At 42.3% G+C, this 18,457-nt stretch overlaps 1 protein-coding gene across 1 annotated transcript in view; it reads right to left on the bottom strand.

Annotated features, from left to right (window-relative positions):
* Positions 1–2,196: 2,196 nt before the first annotated feature.
* Positions 2,197–18,457, bottom strand: part of LOC126176262 (synaptic vesicular amine transporter-like) — a 122,819-nt gene continuing 106,558 nt past the window's right edge. The window contains exons 10-11 of the mRNA XM_049923409.1: positions 7,378–7,511; positions 2,197–2,292 (exon numbers count right to left, since the gene is read on the bottom strand). Coding sequence (XP_049779366.1) covers positions 2,197–2,292; positions 7,378–7,511 — 230 coding nt within the window. The remainder of the gene's footprint in view (positions 2,293–7,377; positions 7,512–18,457) is intronic.

Raw genomic sequence — 18,457 nt, forward strand, 5'->3', positions numbered from 1 at the left:
TTGGTCAATGCGGTTGACAAAAAAATTCGTGAAGATCGCCGATTCACTATTACAGACGTAGACATGCATTTTCCGAATGTGAGTAGAACAACTTTGTACAGAATTGTGTCTGAACATATGAAGTTTCACAAATTGTGTGCCCGTTGGGTTCCCAGGCTGCTTACTGAGCCCCAACGAATGAAAAGAATGGCTTTTGCTCTTGATTTTTTGGAGCGATATCATAAGGAAGGTGACAGTCTTTTAGACAATGTTGTCACAGGGGATGAGACATGGGTTTCTCACATCACTCCAAAGTCTAAACGTCAGTCAATGCAATGGCGTCACACGTCATCGCCAGTCAAGGTCAAGGCAAAGCAGACAATCTCAACACGTAAGGTTATGGCGACTGTGTTCTGGGATAGACGTGGAGTATTGTTAGTCGACTTTATGGAGAGAGGAACAACGATTAATAAAGCCGCCTCCTGCGCTACCCTGACTAAACTTCGACGTGCAATCCAGAATAAGCGACGTGGTCTTTTGTCGTCTGGAATCTTGTTGTTGCATGACAATGCCAGACCCCACACTGCAAATGAAACGCAAGCTCTGATCAAGAAATTTGGATGGGAACAGATGGACCATCCTCCTTACAGTCCGGACCTGGCGCCCAGTGATTTCCACCTGTTCCGTTACTTAAAGGAGTTTCTCGGCGGCATGCGCTTCGACACAGATGATGAAGTGAAAGAAGCAGTTAAGGACTGGTTATCGTCACAGGCGGCCGATTTCTATAACATGGGCATTCAAAAGCTTGTTGAACGATGTGACAAATGTTTAAATAAGTATGGAAGTTATGTAGAAAAATAGATAAAGATGTAAGGAATGTAAATAAAACAATTGTTTTGAAAAAACATTTTAGTTTTGATTTTTTTTTTATAACCGGACCTTACTTTTGGAATAACCCTCGTATGTATCTGAGGAAAGACTGAAAGGCTCGCATATGAGACAACTGAAGGAATTTAGGGCAAAGGAAATGCAGTGAACGTGAGGTAGAATCAAAACTTGCAGAACAGACTGAGCGGCTAATGAACCGAAACATAGCACATTTATTGAGGACGCAACACAAAGACAGTCACTGTGAAATTTGGAGATAGCGAGTTTTGCATATGGCTTCTGAAGCGCTAACGAAAACACCACAGATATAAACCATAGACGTTATGAAGAAATACATATAAGCACTTACGTTACATAGCTTTGAATACGTATGAAGTAAAAATGGTAAGTTCTTATTGGACAATAAACGACTATATTTTTAATCAGCCTAAATACAGGATGTTAGGAGTATAGCTACAGATATTGCGATCACTGGTACCTCAATATGTACCGACTTCAGTGTGTAAGTCGTTTTTTTTCTCTGTGCCTAACAGACTTCCTGCAGACACATCAGCTAATTTATTACCTGATATTTTCTGCACGGTCGTAACTGCACCACGAAGTGAACTATGCTTGTCAGTACAGACTACAGTAGCCTCCATGCTTCCTCGCTTCAATACCTGATCTGCTATCCAGGGGAAAATAAACGTCTTGCTAATTGCACTTGTACTAATCAATCTAAAAACATACTATGCGTAATAACGCTTAGTAATAATTATTGGTCTACAAATGAAGTAAACACTGATATAATGTTTTTTCATACATTGTCCTCATATATCACTAGAAATATCTGCACTTATGTATCTAACACCCTGTATAGTTAATAGATGTGCCTTTCAAGCATACAATGTTTATTATTAGAAATGATTAGCAATCCACAAATAAGAAATTTCAGTAGAAAGCTAGAGGACTTAATGGTCTCTGTTTATCACAGTCAGTATTTTATTTTCACAATGAAATGTTCTGCAGAAAGCGATTGAATGTTTACATCAAGACGAATATACAGAATAAGAGACAAATGTTTGGAAATTTTGACGTACTCTGTGTTGTGTAATCACGTTTGAGTTCATTCTTTTCTGTTGCACTAGACAATAAAAGTGTAAAAATGAGGTTATGAGAGGGTTACGTGCCTAACGTGTGTCTGTTGTTTCGTGTTAAGCAGTATATACTTTGTCAGAAGAAGTTCATTACATGAAGGTTGAGTGATACGAGAACTCATACGCGATGCAATAAATCATGTCGGTGAGTGAGTCCCGCTGCCGTCCACTGGCCGGCCCGCCCCCGCCCTGACTAGTCGCTGTCCTCGAAACGGTGGTACGAGAAGGCGGCCGCGCCGCGGCTCTTGTAGTCCGCGTGCTCTGCTGCCTGCTGAAGGCAGGGGGTCTCCTGCGGACAGAACAAATGAGATGAAAATAAAAAGCTGAAACTGCCAAGTAAATGGTGTCATTGCAGATCCAACCAGTTACGGAGGGCTAACAACTGTTCTGTGTACACACAGAGTGAACAAATTGACCAGGCGCGAGTAGGACTCTCACGCTGGAGGGTTCTGTACAAAGTATACGGGCAGTTCATCCATTCCGGGAATCTAGGAGTTCGACGATTTTTTCCTCTTATCGAGATCATCGACACCGATACTGGCAAGATATCGCCCCCGGGAACCCAAGACATCCGAGAATATTTTAACTTCAAGTTCGAAGTTAGATAACAAATGACAAAAGAAAATTGTTTCCTGTGATATAATTAAAAATTAACAATTTTCAGATTGTTCCATTACTTATACGGTGAAACCTTTCTTCTTGTCAAATTTCCGCATTTCCTTTGGTTTTAGAGAGAAAAGTTCCTTCTTGCCAAATTTCATGCTTCTAGGTACCCTATAGTTTTGACGACTGAGTTTGCGAGTACAAAATATGTGACATATACGGCCATATCTTTTGACTCCATTCACTTACAAGCTTCAATTTTTTACTTCAACATTGCTTGTAGGCCTTAATGTGTGACATAAATTTAAAATTGATACGTCTACCCGTCACTCAAAGAGCTTTCAACAGTCGGATAGACAAACAGACAGACGGCCGGAAAACAAAGTGATACTTTAAGGATTCCGTTTTTACTCATTGAGTTATGGAACTGAAAAAAATGGAAAAGACGGGGCAGGAATACATAGAATGTCTGTCAATTGCTGAATGACTGTCCTGCGGCGTGTTACAAGAACATCTGACACAGCTACAAGTCAGCAGAAGCTTATGATAGATCTTTCTAAACTCTATGGAAGATGTGGGAACGAGCAGATATTTCTGCAGTGTCAGAAGTCTTTGTAACGCATGGCTTAACGTAGTATTACCAGTAAAAGAGATATCGTTGAAATATCTAAGAAGGCACGAGCGGATAAACACACTGACAGAGAGGAAGCTGTTACACCATGAAGCACCTATCCGACATTAATCAAATCTTTTTGACATGTTCACCACATAACGGGCATTAAATTCTGACGCTGTAATGTACGTCTTAGTATCAGATATGAGTCAGACGGGCACGACTATACTCTTAAATTTTTTTCTCGGCGAGTTTCTGTAGAAACAGTGTGCAATTCGTTGTGAAACATCGTGGAATATTTCCCTTCCGGTGCCTATAGTTTGATGAAGTTCCGATAGGGCCGGCGCTATACGTACCCTTTCAAAATGGCGGCTGTAACGATGGTGCGTTCCAAGCAGAGAGCTGTCATTTTATCTCTGTGCAAACCCACATTATTGAAAGGCGCTTACAAAAGTCTACGCAGACCTATCAATCAAGAAAAGCACGGTGACTCGTTGGACGAGACGACTGTCATCATCGCAAAAAGGTCGCACTAACCTGTCCGATTTCCCGTATGGCGGCCAGCTGCAGACATCTGTGGCTCCTGCAGTGTTGGACTTCAGACTGTTCGTCACCACAAAATTGCAATCGAGCTTCTCCTTCTCCATCATAACGCAAAATCTCACAGAAGTCTGTGCACCAGAGAGGAGTTCACAAAAGTTCATTGAACTGTTCTTCCTCCCCCAGTTCACAGCCCGGATCTCACATCTCACCATTTGCATATGTTTGTCACAGTGAAGGATGACTCCGGTGCGAGCAGTACGTGGAAGCCGGGGAGGTTACTGATGCAGCAACACGTTGGCTCCTACGTCGACCATTGGAGTCTCCCAGGAAGGTGGTGTAAACCCGTAGAATTGAATGGAGCTTGGCGGCCGGAGTGGCCGAGCGGTTCTGGGCGCTACAGTCTGGAACCCCTACGGTCGCAGGTTCGAATCCTGCCTCGGGCATGGATGTGTGTGATGTCCTTAGGTTAGTTAGGTTTAAGTAGTTCTAAGTTCTAGCGGACTGTTGACCTCAGAAATTAAGTCACATAGTGCTCAGAGCGATTTGAACCATTTTGAATGGAGCTTTGTTAAAAAATAGGGGTTTGTGGCCAGAAGATTGGGGAATAATATGGTGTACTGGAATCTTGAATAAAACCAACCTGATTTCAGAATAAAATGTGTTGCATTACTTATTGATCGCCTATTGTATATTGCAGATAACTGTGATGAATGGATGTTCAGTATTCATGCTAGTAGATTGAAACTATGTGGCGGATCGGCCTTTGAACCTTGCCTTTCGCAGGCTATAATCCCACCTCCGAGCTATCCAGGCACGACTCACGTCACCATCTCACAGCCTTGTGTCAGTGCCTGTATCCTACTTTCCAAACTTCATAGAAGCACTTCTGCAAATGGACTGTTCTGGGTTCCAAACCGGTTCGGATACCGTTTTTTATCTGCCTGAATGTTTCAAAACAGCTCACATTCCGCTGCAGAATAAATTCTGCAGTGGCCTACGTTTGATGCTATTTGTCTTATGCATTCTTTACGCATCCTCACCCGTCCGGCCCATGTAGCATCGTCTACTGCCCCCCCCCCCCCCCTACTGTACTTGTCTGCTACATATCCATGACCTTGCTGGACTACATGTGTTTGTTATACACATTACTATTCTGACAGCTTACATATCTTTAATTCTCTATCGCTTGAGCCTTGTTCCGCAGTGTCATCCATCGTTAATCGGATTTGGCATGTTAATGGTTTAAGGGGTGGCCGGATTCCCTTCCTGCCGCCACCCCGTACCCCCTGTGACGGAATTAGTGTACCCCAACTGTCTGCGTCGAGTGTAATCCATGGAATAGTGCGAAAGTGTTCAGATGTCTGTGAGCCGTGTAACTGAGGTGGAACATGGGGACCAGCCCGGTATTAGTGTGCGGACACTTGCCACGCCGGACATTTGCCACGATTTTACCTGCTCTGAAGGGTTGGGTTCCTTGTCTCCCCCTCCTCCTGCTCCTCCTCCTCCTCCTCCTCCTCACTCGCCGCCCGACCCGCAGTAGAGGTACTTACTGAGCCTTTCCGCTGGTTTTCTTAACATAGGACCAGAATCTCTATGGACTTTTCGCCACATTTCTAGAGAGAGTTTCGTTGTGGAAACTATTAAGTGCATCTCGCATTGAAATCCGCACCAAATTTCGAGCCACAGTAAAACTTCGCCAATCTTGGAGATTTTGCGCTCGTCTAAATTGTACGTGCCTTTTTCGGTGATCCTGCAGCAGCTTTCTGTCGTGTTTTGTGTACCATGGGGGATCAGTTCCGTCTGATATTAATTTATTTGGTATGAATCTCTCGAGTGCTGTTGATACTATTTGGACTTAAGCCACATATGGTCTTCACTTACATAGTTTGGAAGGATTGGAGACTGTCTCTTAGAAAGACGTCAACCGAATTTTTAGTTGCTTTTATAAATATATATATTTCGCGTTTAGTTTTGGTGAATTTCTTTGTTACGGAATTGAGCCTCTCTACGGCTGTGTGTTCACTAATTCCTGTACCCGTCGTGATGCTCAGGTTATTTGTGGCTAAGAGGTCAAGTGTGTTTTCGTAACCATTTACAATTTGAATGGCCTCATGAACTAATTGTTCAAAATAATTTTATAAAAAGTATTTAGAACAATTATGGAAGTTGTTTTCTATCTATAGTAGGGTCTGAAAATGTATTTTTGTCAACATACGGAAGGTAGACTGAAGTCACTGTCAACTATAATTGTATGAGCAGGGTACCTATTTGCGCTGAGACTCGAGTTTTCTTTGAAATGTTCAGCATCTGTTTCATTTGAGACCGGGGGTCGGTAAAAGGAGGAAGTTGTTAATTTATTCCGGTTGTCGAATATAACCTCTGTTCATACTAAGCCACAGGAACTACCTGCTTCAATGTTGCTTGTGAGCTGGAACACACATTACATTATTTTTCCTTAAGTTGTGCTTCTTGTTTCTGTTGTAGTGGAGATCATTACAATTACTGCTTTTCCCTCCAAAACCTAGGATGCTTTCTCTGTGACCCTGTTAATATCAGAGCTAAACAATGTAGAACAACAACGTACGTTACAAGCATAGCATTCTGTATTACTTCATTTCCTTATTTCTAACATTTTAAAATTGTATGTCGACTTTAGATGACATGCCAATCATAGATGTTCTTATCTCTGTTTATGAACGTACTTTCAGTCATATTTTGAACATTGTCCCGCTACTCTTTATTAACTAATGTTTCGCCGGAAGGGATATCGGATTTCAGAGAGTAAATTAATATGGAGTATGTCGTTCTTCTTTTCAAACATTCACGTACCCATTTCTTCTTTCCTTATTGTCTTTTGGGCATGCAGTTGTAGTAATTAAAGTAGGCACAAATGCAGCGATTAAAAAGAAATGATTAGCGTACATTCGCATTCTCTTTACAGCAGTCCTTTCTTGTTGCTCCCATGGCGATGGACTGTTTCTATCGCAATCAGTAAGCGTGAAAGGAAGCTACCGTACAGACAGAGGGATCTATATTTATACTTGGCAGAATTACATACTGACAAAATCGTCGGAATTGCTTTAGTTTCCCAAAAGATATAAATATTTCGATTTCGGAAAAGAAGTTCTGTATTTCGCCAAGATGTCGAAGAATAAGGTCCCTTACGTAGTGGTTGCATCGAGTAAGATGTGGAGACGGCGGTTTGAAAGCGGACAGAAGTAGTACGAGGAAGGGCGTTCCTTACCTGAGGGATCGCTACCTGGCGAAGGTGCAAGTGTGGCAAATGTCCGGCGTGGCAAATGTCCGGCATTCCCGGTATACACCTAGCGGGATGTGGAAACCGCCTAAAAACCACATCCAGGCTGGCCGGCACATCGGCCTTCGTCGGTAATCTGCCGGGCGGATTCGATCCGGGGCCGGCGAACCTACCCGAGTCCAGGAAGCAGCGCGTTAGCGCTCTCGACTACCCTGGTGGGTCAGCTTACATATCTCTCATATCAGTTGTTTAATGATTTCCCGAGTTACTGGTTTTTTTATAATATTTCTCACGGATAGCAGAGAAAGAAAGAGAGAGAGAGAGAGAGAGAGAGAGAGAGAGAGAGAGAGAGCGCGTACCTCCGCCGGCTCGTCGTCTGCCCAGGTGAGGATGATGGGCAGCAGCGGGCAGTAGAGCAGGTTGAGGGCGCCCACGACGCGCATCACCCACGGGAAGCCCACCGCCGGCACCAGCTGGCCGCCCGCCAGCGGACCTGCGGCAGCCCACCACGGCTTCTTAGGGCCTTCATTCATGGGTTTGTTTATTTACTCATTTGGAATTGCTATATAAACACACATCAACACAAGTTTTGCATTACCCTTTTATTTCTAAATTTATCTCACAGAAAACAAAAGTTGGATCTGAAAAAATGGTCGAATACTTGCCGAAACAAGAAAAATAAGTCCCATTAACATCGGGCCAGAAAATGCTGTGCCGGCGTGGCCGAGCGGTTCTAGGCGCTGCAGTCTGGAACTGCGCGGCCACTACGGTCGCAGGTTCGAATCCTCCCTCGGGCATGGATATGTGTGATGTCCTTAGGTTAGTTAGGTTTAAGTAGTTCGAAGTTCTAGGGGACTGATGACCTCAGAAGTTAAGTCCCATAGTGCTCGGAGCCATTTGAACCTTTTTTTTTTTTTTGTCCGGAAACACATACTTTCCGAGATAAACGTGTGTTTATAGCACTGAGTATAAATATCTCTGGAGTGAGCATTCGGATGCGCAGAACGAGAAATTTGTCCGCAACATCTCCTGCTGCTCAAGTCAAGTGGTCTTGGGATGGCGCATGTTAGTCCGTACAGCGCTTGGCGTATTTTGAGTGTTATTACTTCGTTAGAACGGATAGATCACGTTCAGAAGTATCTTGAAACTTTGTATATGCGTTTTATACACATCTTAACAATTTCATACCTGCAACTGAAATAGTTTTAAAACTGTGAAGAGCAAGGGTACTGTGCTTTTTCGCCCCAGTATCATAGCTCAGTTTCACTTCGCTTACCTTTTTTCGGCTGCGGGAAAAGGAGTGGTAGTGTGGGAAATCAAAAATTGTTGGCACAGCATCCGACTTCAACTACGCATTTCCAAACCTCTCCGTATCAAAGCATCCTTCAGCGAAATGCTTAGTGTACACTTTTAAATATTTTGTAGGGACAAAATTCTTTCTTCTTGTTTTGTGGAGCCATATTTTGACTCTCTGTTCATATTTCGGGAAACTAGAATACAAAAATTATATAATGTAGGAAACTGTCTCATGCAGAAGTACTTAGATGCACACAAGGGTTTGAGGACCTGAATAAATTGGAGCAAATTAATCACACTGTCTTATATAAATTTTATCTGCAAATGAACATAGCACGAATGCGTAAACACTGGCTGGCAGCTTAAATGCACTTGCAAATTTATCTAGCATTTCTCTCGTAAACACATGGTCAAAAAAAAAAAAAGTAGAAATTTGTTCTACAGTACAAGACGTTATAATATCGCGTCTCGATGTATTAAACACATAAAGTGCCTCCCATCAATTTGATATTCACTGTTAGAGATCTGTTGTACGTACCTAACTGTACGTAACTGTTTCTTCTTTCACGTACTTCTCTTTACATCCGTAGCAACAACAATACTGCACTATCGCTATTATTACTACTAAAACGTGTACAAATGTATGTAAAAACATATGAATATGTGTAATATTAAAGTTTCGCTGTTGCCACAAATTGCAGACAAACAGCGACGTCCCAATACCACCTGACTAGCCCGGTTTGATGTTGAGAAGATGCGCAGTAGGCTATGGTCACTCTATAGTTGATAAGGAGGTCTGCGCAACGCTTGGTTGCGGATATTAGCACAGTCGTTACATTGGAGGCTCGTCAAATGTGTCGGCAGGCTATTATGATGTCTTACTCACAGTACTCTACCTACCATTAGATGGTTAGCAGTCAGTTGTGCGGTTCGAGTCGTATTGTAGGCTACGTTAATTTTTGTCGTGTTTGTGTGCCTTATTGTATAGTAGGTGTCAATCCTGGGTACGTATCATGGCATTTTATCTTCTTCCAAACGCGGATTCACTTATGTTTTTACTGTCATTGCGCTCTGTGTACGTACAAATTCTGTGGTACATTTACACTTTCTCCCTTCCACCACTTGTTGGCAATGGAAGCCTACTACCTGACAAATGAAACGGGTGAGATGATATTCTGCTATGGTTTAGCAACTGGACGTAGCCTATGAGACCGTAACCTCTACGCTGAAATATATCCACAGCGCAGAGTGCTCTCTGATTAGCAGGCTTTTCCAGTGTCTGAGGGACACAGCTACCCTTGCACCTCGGAATAATGACAGTGGAAAGCCCCCCAACGTCCACACGTCTTACATGGAAGGGCGTGTGCTACGTCCGGTGGAAGAAACCCCTGGACCAGTCTGCGACAATTAGCAGGAGCAGAAGGCATGTCTCACTCTTTTACCTGGGGGACCCATGTCATCTACAACGCGTTCAGCACCTAAGGCCACAGGATCATCATGGCAGACGGCGGTTCTGCCAATATCTGTTGCAGAAGTGTGCCGCAGATCCACTGTTAACATCCAAGACATTATTTACCGATGAGGCAGGGTTCACAAAAAATGGTGTTGTGAATTTCCATAACCAGCATATTCGGACAGATGTAAATCCCCAAGAAATTAAGGAATGAGAGCATCAACACCGATTATCAATCAACTTATGGGCAGGCGTATTGGGTCGTAGATTAATAGAGCCATACGTGCTACCACAAAGGTTAACTAGGGCGCATTATTTGGACTTTTTCATTAAACAGGCATTTCAGGACCGCTATATTGGTCGGGGGGGAGGGGGGAGGGGGGGGGGAGGGGCATACCTTGGCGTTTACTCGTTCCCAAGACCTCAGTCCCCTAAACTTTTGGTTATGGAGAACTTCAAGGAATGACGCCACGTAAAACATCTCCTACAAACACATTAATAATGCAGGAAGTATACGTTTCTGGACGCATGTTTATTGGACTTATTTTTCTTGTTTCGGTGAGTCATACCACCTCTCAATACTCGGCTCTTTTTTGAACATCCTGTATATTCACTTCCAATGTGTCCAGATCACCAAATAAAAAAAAAGAACACCACATATTTGTGTAACGATAAACTCGTCTGTTTCCTGAGGGGTTTTTTCACAGCACTCCTAAGCAATGTGGTGAAACGTCCCCATTCTCGGATGCAGGGTTGAATCAGTCGTGGCATGCCATCGGTGATATCATCAAGCCAGCCTTGATAAAAATTGTCCCACTCTTCAATGGCGATTTTCCGTAAGTCGGAAGGAATACATAGTCCTTGTGATGTCCAAAATATATTCTTTTCTTTCTTTCCTATCGATCCCACACATGTGTGCTAAGTTAGTGTCTGGGGAGTAGGCAGGCCACTCCATTCTGGCGATCCATGCTGGAGGAACGTGTTCACTAGAACACCACGATGTGCACGCGAGTTGTGGTCCATCAGGATGAAATTGTCAGCAAACTGCTAGCGATACGACCCCACTATTCGTTCCAGAATTCGTCCCTGTAGCGCGGAGCAATGAGATTATCCTCGAGAACCACGAAATTTGTGTGGTGGCCCCAGCGTTAGAGCCACCCCTGAACAACACTTAACCTACACCTTGTTAAACATCCGGGACACAGTGTTGGACGTATTCGATGTTAGTGGGCTGTCTCGAAACAATGTTGTCTGCGATTATCAGAGCACAAACATGCCCGAGTTTCATCCATAAACAACACCCGATGACAATCCTGGGGCGTCCATTCAGCAGGATTTCATGCCCATCTGTAACGGTGTCCCTGGTGTTGTTGCGTACGATGTGTGACTCGTCACGCTCGTCAGGAATGGAGATTTGCATCATGCAGTTGTCTCGTAACAGTGTGACGCGATACATAACATCCTGGAGCCTCTTCGAACGCCGAATTCAGTTCTGGAGTGCTCATCCCACGGTTCCTTCGAATCCCAAGTCGTAGATATCGATCCTACTGTGCACCTGTCGAACGTGGACGGCCTGTGCGTTGTAGCCCTCAGTACAAACTGTCACTTAGAACCGATTGCATGCCCTGGCCACATGACTTTAACTCTGGTGCACATATCGAGCAGCTTTTGTAGTTACAAGCCTCCTGCGCGTAACGAGATGATGTCGATCCAATCATTGGTCGCAGTTGTCCTTCATGGCATGATTTATGTCCACTCTACTGTTCCACAGACGTCTGTAATACGTCCCTACTGTTTTGTACTTTCAACTGAAATCCTGCAGTCCATTCGACTGCCACGTTCTACCCGTAGACAGCTCATATAGTAACAGTACGTGTGTTTACAACCAACGTCAAGGGTGATCTACCGATCAGTAGATGAACAATCACAATAACGACACACCTTCGCGACATCGCGGGGTGATGCAACACTCTTGTTGACGTGTATATAATAAGTAAGTTACAACTAACGACGTCAGTTATGTAGCGTATTATTTTTAAATGTAAAATTTACTATCCCTTTTACACAACACAATGAGATCCCGTGTATCAAATACAAAATTCATACTTAATACAAAAACTCCATCGGCGAAGACTCACCACACTAGAACATTTGATTGTCCTTGCGAAAATTTTTACTATTAACGTAAGCGTCACTGAGATATTTTGGAAGAGCCTGTAAGTACAGTATACGTAAAACAGTTAAAGCAACAAAGACTTCTTTACATGCAAGCTGTGGGCGCTGTACTGTGAAATGATGGCATATGCAAGACAGCATCGGTAAAGTGGCAGAGTCAGATGTGTCGTCAGTTGATCCTTTAGGCGCGCTTGTATGAAAAAGGAAGGACTTCGAAGTCATTAGAGACGAAGCAAAAGCTCGGTTGTTTTAAGAATGTGGAAGTAAATCGTCCGCGCTTCTTCAAAGAAAACATCCCAGCCGTTGCCTGGAACGAGTTAGGGAAGCCACAAAAACCTAAATCTTTATGGTCAAACGCAATTTCTACAGCCATCGTCCTGAATGCGAGTCGAGTGTGCTAACTTTTACGCAACCTCGTTCGAGTTGGCCAAATGCTTTACCGTGTTTCCTACAGTTTGCTATTTCAATCATCTACAGTATTTTGTGGAGTGATGTTAAATAGTTCTCAAATAGATTCTCGGATTTTGGCAAGCCACTGTCGACTTCCTGCTTGGAAAACACAGAGTGAGATGGCCTATTGGTTAAGGTATTGGATTTGTATTCGAGAGAGTGGAATACAAGTTTACGTCACGCCTGCCAGATTTAAGTTAGCCGTGCTCAATTATGACAACAAATTTGTGTATATTACACTCATTGCGTTGTCTCCCTGTTCTCTTCTTCCGATAGGTTTACGGAAGCCTTGAAGATGTGAAATTTTATGGCTGGGAGTTGTGAGGACATAAGTATCTTTTCCTAGGTAACACAGTCTTATTACAAGAACGAAATTGCAATATAGCCACAGTTCCATTAGAGTAGATCGGGGGAAGTTGCCATCCTTATGGTTTAGAGGATCACAAGGCGAGTTAGAATTGGAGATTTAGGATCAGCACTGAAATATTGTTCACTGATGAGATTTTTCTATGTAAAGGCCAGTTGGCGTTACGAAACCATTAGTAATTATATGCGTATTTAATTGTTTTTATGAACAGTGTCGTTTAGGCATCTCACCCCAGGCATCGGGGTGAGATGACAGTTATATTGTAAGGAGATTTCAGCACTAGTTTTGTGCATTTATGATGCAACATAGCTACGTACGTAATTCAGGAAGAAAATTTATTGGGCTTGAAAGGAATAGAATAAAAAACAAATATATAAATACATTTAAGAATAAGCAAATAACAAGAAAGCATCCAAATGAAATCAGACTTCATTTGCACAGTTATTGCGCATGTTTTCTTCCTCTGTACAGGTTTCATGCAACCATTTATTGCAAATGACACACTGAATCCAATCCACCTGTGGTCAATTTTTATCATAGTAATTCTTGGCTCGCTCAACACAATAATCACTGTCATTTGCTGAGTTACTTGGTTTGCTAAACTTAGACCGACCTGGAGTTGATTTTTTGCTTTTAATTCGCTGTGACCTAGCTCTTGCTGCTTCTTTTCGACTACTTTCTGTGAGAACTTCAGCGGTTTTCTTTCTGTCTTCGATGGTAATGGATCCAAGATATGCATAGGAGTAATTTCTTCGAACGATGTTCTCGGCATCGACTCTTCATCGACCTGTGCCTCAAGTCTTCTATTGCCTTTCTGTGGGAGAACAACCTGAGCACATCCTCTACAGTCGGTGTTATATCTTTCATTCTTATCTGCCACACCAGTAACAACCAGATCAGAAATTTGAAATGCCTCCTCTGGAATTATTTCCGGGTTGTATGGGTAAAATCCACAAGCTTCAAATCCAGATTGAGAATTGGATGGAACTGCAGCTTTCTTCCAGGCTTCGCTGAGGAAGACTGGGAACTGTGCTCTTGAGACTTTACGTCCAGGATGACACAATGTGCAGTTTCGCATTGTCCTGTAAAAAAACTTGTTTCAGTGATTTGAAAACACACCTGTTAAGAGTCTGAAGCTAGTGTGTTGAATGCGGAGGTAAACGAATCATGATCACATTATTGTCTGTTGCAAGATCAAGCATATCTGGATCAGTAGAATGTGAGGTGTGCCCACCAGGAAGCAGAACTACTTCTCCTTGTTGTTTTCTGGGAATAAAGTGGTCTTCCATCCAACTCATGAATATATCAGAGTTGACATACCCTGATGTCTCATTCATAAATACAATCGAACCATTCGGAAGTCCATCCTCCCATTCAGACTTCTTTCTTTTACCTTTTCAAATGAACACTGGAGGAATGAAGTTGCCTTCAGCATTGCAGCTTGTGATTACCGTTATGGTTTCCCCTTTCTCTTGGGAAGTTACATGATACAAAGAAGGAGAACCTTTTTCTGTTATCACGGGGCTGGCCTAGGATTCATCTGAAACCCAATTTCGTCCATGTTGTACAGGCGGCCAGGCTTATCCAGTAAATAATTTGCTGTTAAGACTTCCAGAACTAAAGAAAAATATGCTGCAATAGCTTCTCTGTTCATTCCCATAGCCCTAACAATAGAGAGACCTTGTAGCTTCTTCACAGCTAGTTGTGGGTTACGTTTCAGAAAGGACTGTAACCAGTCCCAACCTGCCATTTGATTTTCTTTAGAAAATCTATGAGGAATTCCTTTTCTTTCCGCAAACTGTTTCTCATTCTCTTCACCAAGGCTGCCTATAATTATAATGTGATAGTTATTCATCACTGAGAAATGTTTGAGGAATTAAAAAAGTGCAATTCAGTCATTAATTTTTAGGTGAAATAATATTTCAGTTAGAAATTATCATCATTTTGCTCCATAATCAAAGAAAACATTATAATTAATAGAATATTGCTTACTTTGTGGGACCATGGCATGCTACCTTTCATCTTTCTTCAACAGACGTCGTTTCAGAGTTCTATATGGAATCCTATATACTTGGGACGCTCAAAACAATTCATTCTATAGCCATCTGTAGGGATTCTTCAGACCACTGACCCCTGTTTGATGTTCTAACATACGTTCGAGGCATTTCCTACGAAAAGAAAGTCTGTGTACCTGGGGGATACGATTCGGCATGTTACCCCCGGAAAACAGTGGCGTCTCTCCCGAGGATCGGGGTGAGATGCCACTTACCATAACTGGTACAACACGACCGTTGTGTGACAACGGCGGATGGCAACTTAAACTACAAAGTATCTTCTATGCTCAACATGTGCAGCATTTGTCTCTACTATGTTATTCAGACGCTCGTACCCTCTTGAAAATAGCTGTGCACTATTAAGAAGGCGTCAGTTTTAGCTCTTACCTTGTATCTGTTGCTTCCAAAGCGTAGAAACAATTACCACAGCGATACACGAAGCTGCCTTCGCGCCATACTACAGCTAGCGATTGCCGTGCAGGTTAGTGTCGCGACCTGTTGAGTGCCGCCGGCGGAAACGCCAGCTTTATGCATCTCACCCCTATAGGCATCTCCCCCCGATGTACTCTATACGTAATAAATGTGGCTGCTATTAAGATACAGTAAAAATAAAAATCGAAGTGAATTTGCTGACTGCCAGTATTTTGGCATCATCTGTTTTAGAAATAGATATACTACTTTAGTGACATGTGAAAATTTTGTTCCAGAGTGGGACTCGACCATGGACGTCCCTCTTATCACGAGATGTCACCTTAACCACTTTGGCTACCATCCACGCCTCGCAGACTGGCTCAAACTTTTATATTTTATACTGTCTACATCACTGTATCATAGTCCCCTTCATTCATCACTTCATGCTCACAATTTTACTCTGCATTCCCGCACAAGCGGGCAAAAGGTAGTATTATCATGGATATCCATTTCTCGTAGTCTCATTCTCACTGACGGGACTACAGAATTAGCTACGAGCATTGCATGATGAATTTAGGATATTATGGTGTAGGGATGTAGAAAGTGTGACATGGAAGTCTGGATTGGTCCAGGAGCTGTGGATGGATAGCTGAAGCTGTTAAGGCGACCACCTGCGGTAAGCGGGAAATCCGGGTTCGATTCATGGTTAGTTTGCCTACGGCAGTGTAGCAGCATGGAAGTATCTGTTTGCTTCTTTGCATGGAGTTCTTTCGAAGAAGAGTGTCCTATTCTTATCGTAAATCGAGATTAAAGGTCATATTTTCAAGTGAATATGCACGGCTGGAGGTACTTTCGAACAATTTCTCTGAGTTGATTGACTATAACGATCCTTTCGGCATACACCTATCCGTGGTGAGCAGCGTGGTATACGAAGGGCTTATTTCAGTAGTGGTACAAGTCCATTTTTGTTCATTCTGAGATACAGAGTCCTAAAGTTAAATGAGCACTGAAAAATCTGCAATTGAGATACCACAAATATTCAAGTATATGGCTTGTTCAAGATATGAACCTTTATTTGTTTGGATCATTAATTTCAGTAGTATTATAGGCAGAAAAGTGGAGGTAATGGAGATGTACCACTATCGAAACAAAACAAACTGAACATTGTGTATAAAACTGTTAATGTGTCACTTTCATTAGTGTTAGGGCAATTTTTATGTTCCTGTTTTGCCCACCACACATGTCACTGTACGCAACCACCTGTTTTTCAGTAGTGACACACTTTTCAATGTGTTTCCATAAATAGGTACCAATTTCTGTGAATCCCTTGATCCAGATGTTTCATCCCAAAAATACAAATGGGTTTACTGTCAGTTAAATTGTGGCAACCAAAATTATACACGTACATGTTTCTTTTGTAGTACGATATCGATGTTGTCAGTTTAGGAAATGCAAGCGCTTTTTGCAGATCACAGGTAAACATGAACACCTGGGAATCTGCCTCTTCACTACATGCTGTGTCTATAGCCACTGCTGTTCTTGCAGCTTCAGCCCTGCTAAGGTGAAACTCCTTTTCATTTTGAAGCTTCCTTTTTTATTCTGCATTCGTAGCAGCGTTCATTTCAAAGGTCAATTTGTCACAAAAAGAGCAACTGTCTTTACTTGGTGGTCGAAATAACGATAGATGTGCTCCCCCACAATTTCTTTATTCTGAGATATGCATGTAGCTTTGTACAAATCATACATTTTGGCCACACACAGCTCAGGATTTAAAAGCCTTTTGTGGGGATTATCCTTCCTTGCATAATGGTTCTCGGAAACTTGAAAGCTTTTGATGTGTTGCTTTACATCACTGATCAGACCTTCCGGTACAGAGAATTTGTTCTGATGTTTGCTCCTTCCATCAAGGTGACGTGTACTTTCTTCCTTGCTTTTTGTTAAAAGCCTAGAGAGTCGTCCATTAGAAGTGTCAAAAGTATTCAAGAAAAACTTCTTGCATACTATTGCACAGTTTCCGTTCACATGTAATCGATATTCATAAATACAGTTTTTCTGAGAACCAGAGCCATCTCTTGGCTTTCGGCGGTTAACTGAATCATACGTACATAAACCATTCGGATAACTATTTTGCCGATTAATATCACCCATAGCCCAGAAATTGTCAAATAACGTTTTCCTTATCCTCTGAAATTGTATTGAAATATTTACGTGCACACCTGCAGCCCACATTGCGAAATGTTTTTGGAGGAATTATTTTACCAGTTTCTGTGACGTATAATTTCCCAGTGTTCCTTTTTTCTTTCGAATATGCTTTTCATATATGTCCGTTTTCCTTGCACCCTTCTTGCCTCGAGTACGCTACCTTTTTGTCTGCATATTTGCGGCTGTACCGTTCGCACAGGCATAGAGTCTCCTGTTTCGTCATTTTTTGCACTTTCATTTGAAGTTTCATCGTCATCGGTACTGGTGATTAGATAGAAAGTAGCACAAGTTTTGATTTATACAGCACATGATGACTGAAAACATATGTATATGTGAAATACATTAAGATGGACACCCTCATTTTCCATTGTTGTTGTCAATATGGCCTTCATTATCGCATATTCCTTTTCTGGAACAAAATGTCTATAATGTTGTGATAAAAGTAAGTAAATTCTTTTTACCTGCAATCGTTTGAAAATCTGGATCATCAATTGTATCACAGTCACTTGATAATGCTCCTGAATCCATCATCTTCGTAACAAATAGCAACACGCTGAACTGCACAAAAGCACACGGACTTGTACCACTGCTGAAATAAATTCCTGCTTGCTTTCTCTAATGCGTCGGCATTGAGGTGCTCTCTGCTGGCAGCAGGACGAAGCTGGAGTTGTCCCACAATAGAATTAAATTAAAAACGACATGTGTGAGTACGTACGTGAGGATCGCTCAATTTTTTTGAAAAGTGCACTTGTACCACTATTGAAATAAGCCCTTCATATGTGAAGCTAATTATTGACGCAGTATGTGACCGTACTGTAAATGACACTACGAGTGGTCTCAAGTTCCGTCATTCAGATGGCAATATTGGTGATGTGTCTGTGGACAATGGGTGCTGGGATTGTGGATTGCGCTAGTTTTTTAACTCCTGTTCAGTGTACCTTTGGAGATGGTAATTTCTGCATCCAACCCGTATGCGAAAATGATAAGCCATATGACTGAAAAGTGGTATCACTTTACTACATACCCAGTCA

This window comes from Schistocerca cancellata, chromosome 3, assembly GCF_023864275.1.
Source record: "Schistocerca cancellata isolate TAMUIC-IGC-003103 chromosome 3, iqSchCanc2.1, whole genome shotgun sequence".
Lineage (NCBI taxonomy): Eukaryota > Metazoa > Arthropoda > Insecta > Orthoptera > Acrididae > Schistocerca > Schistocerca cancellata.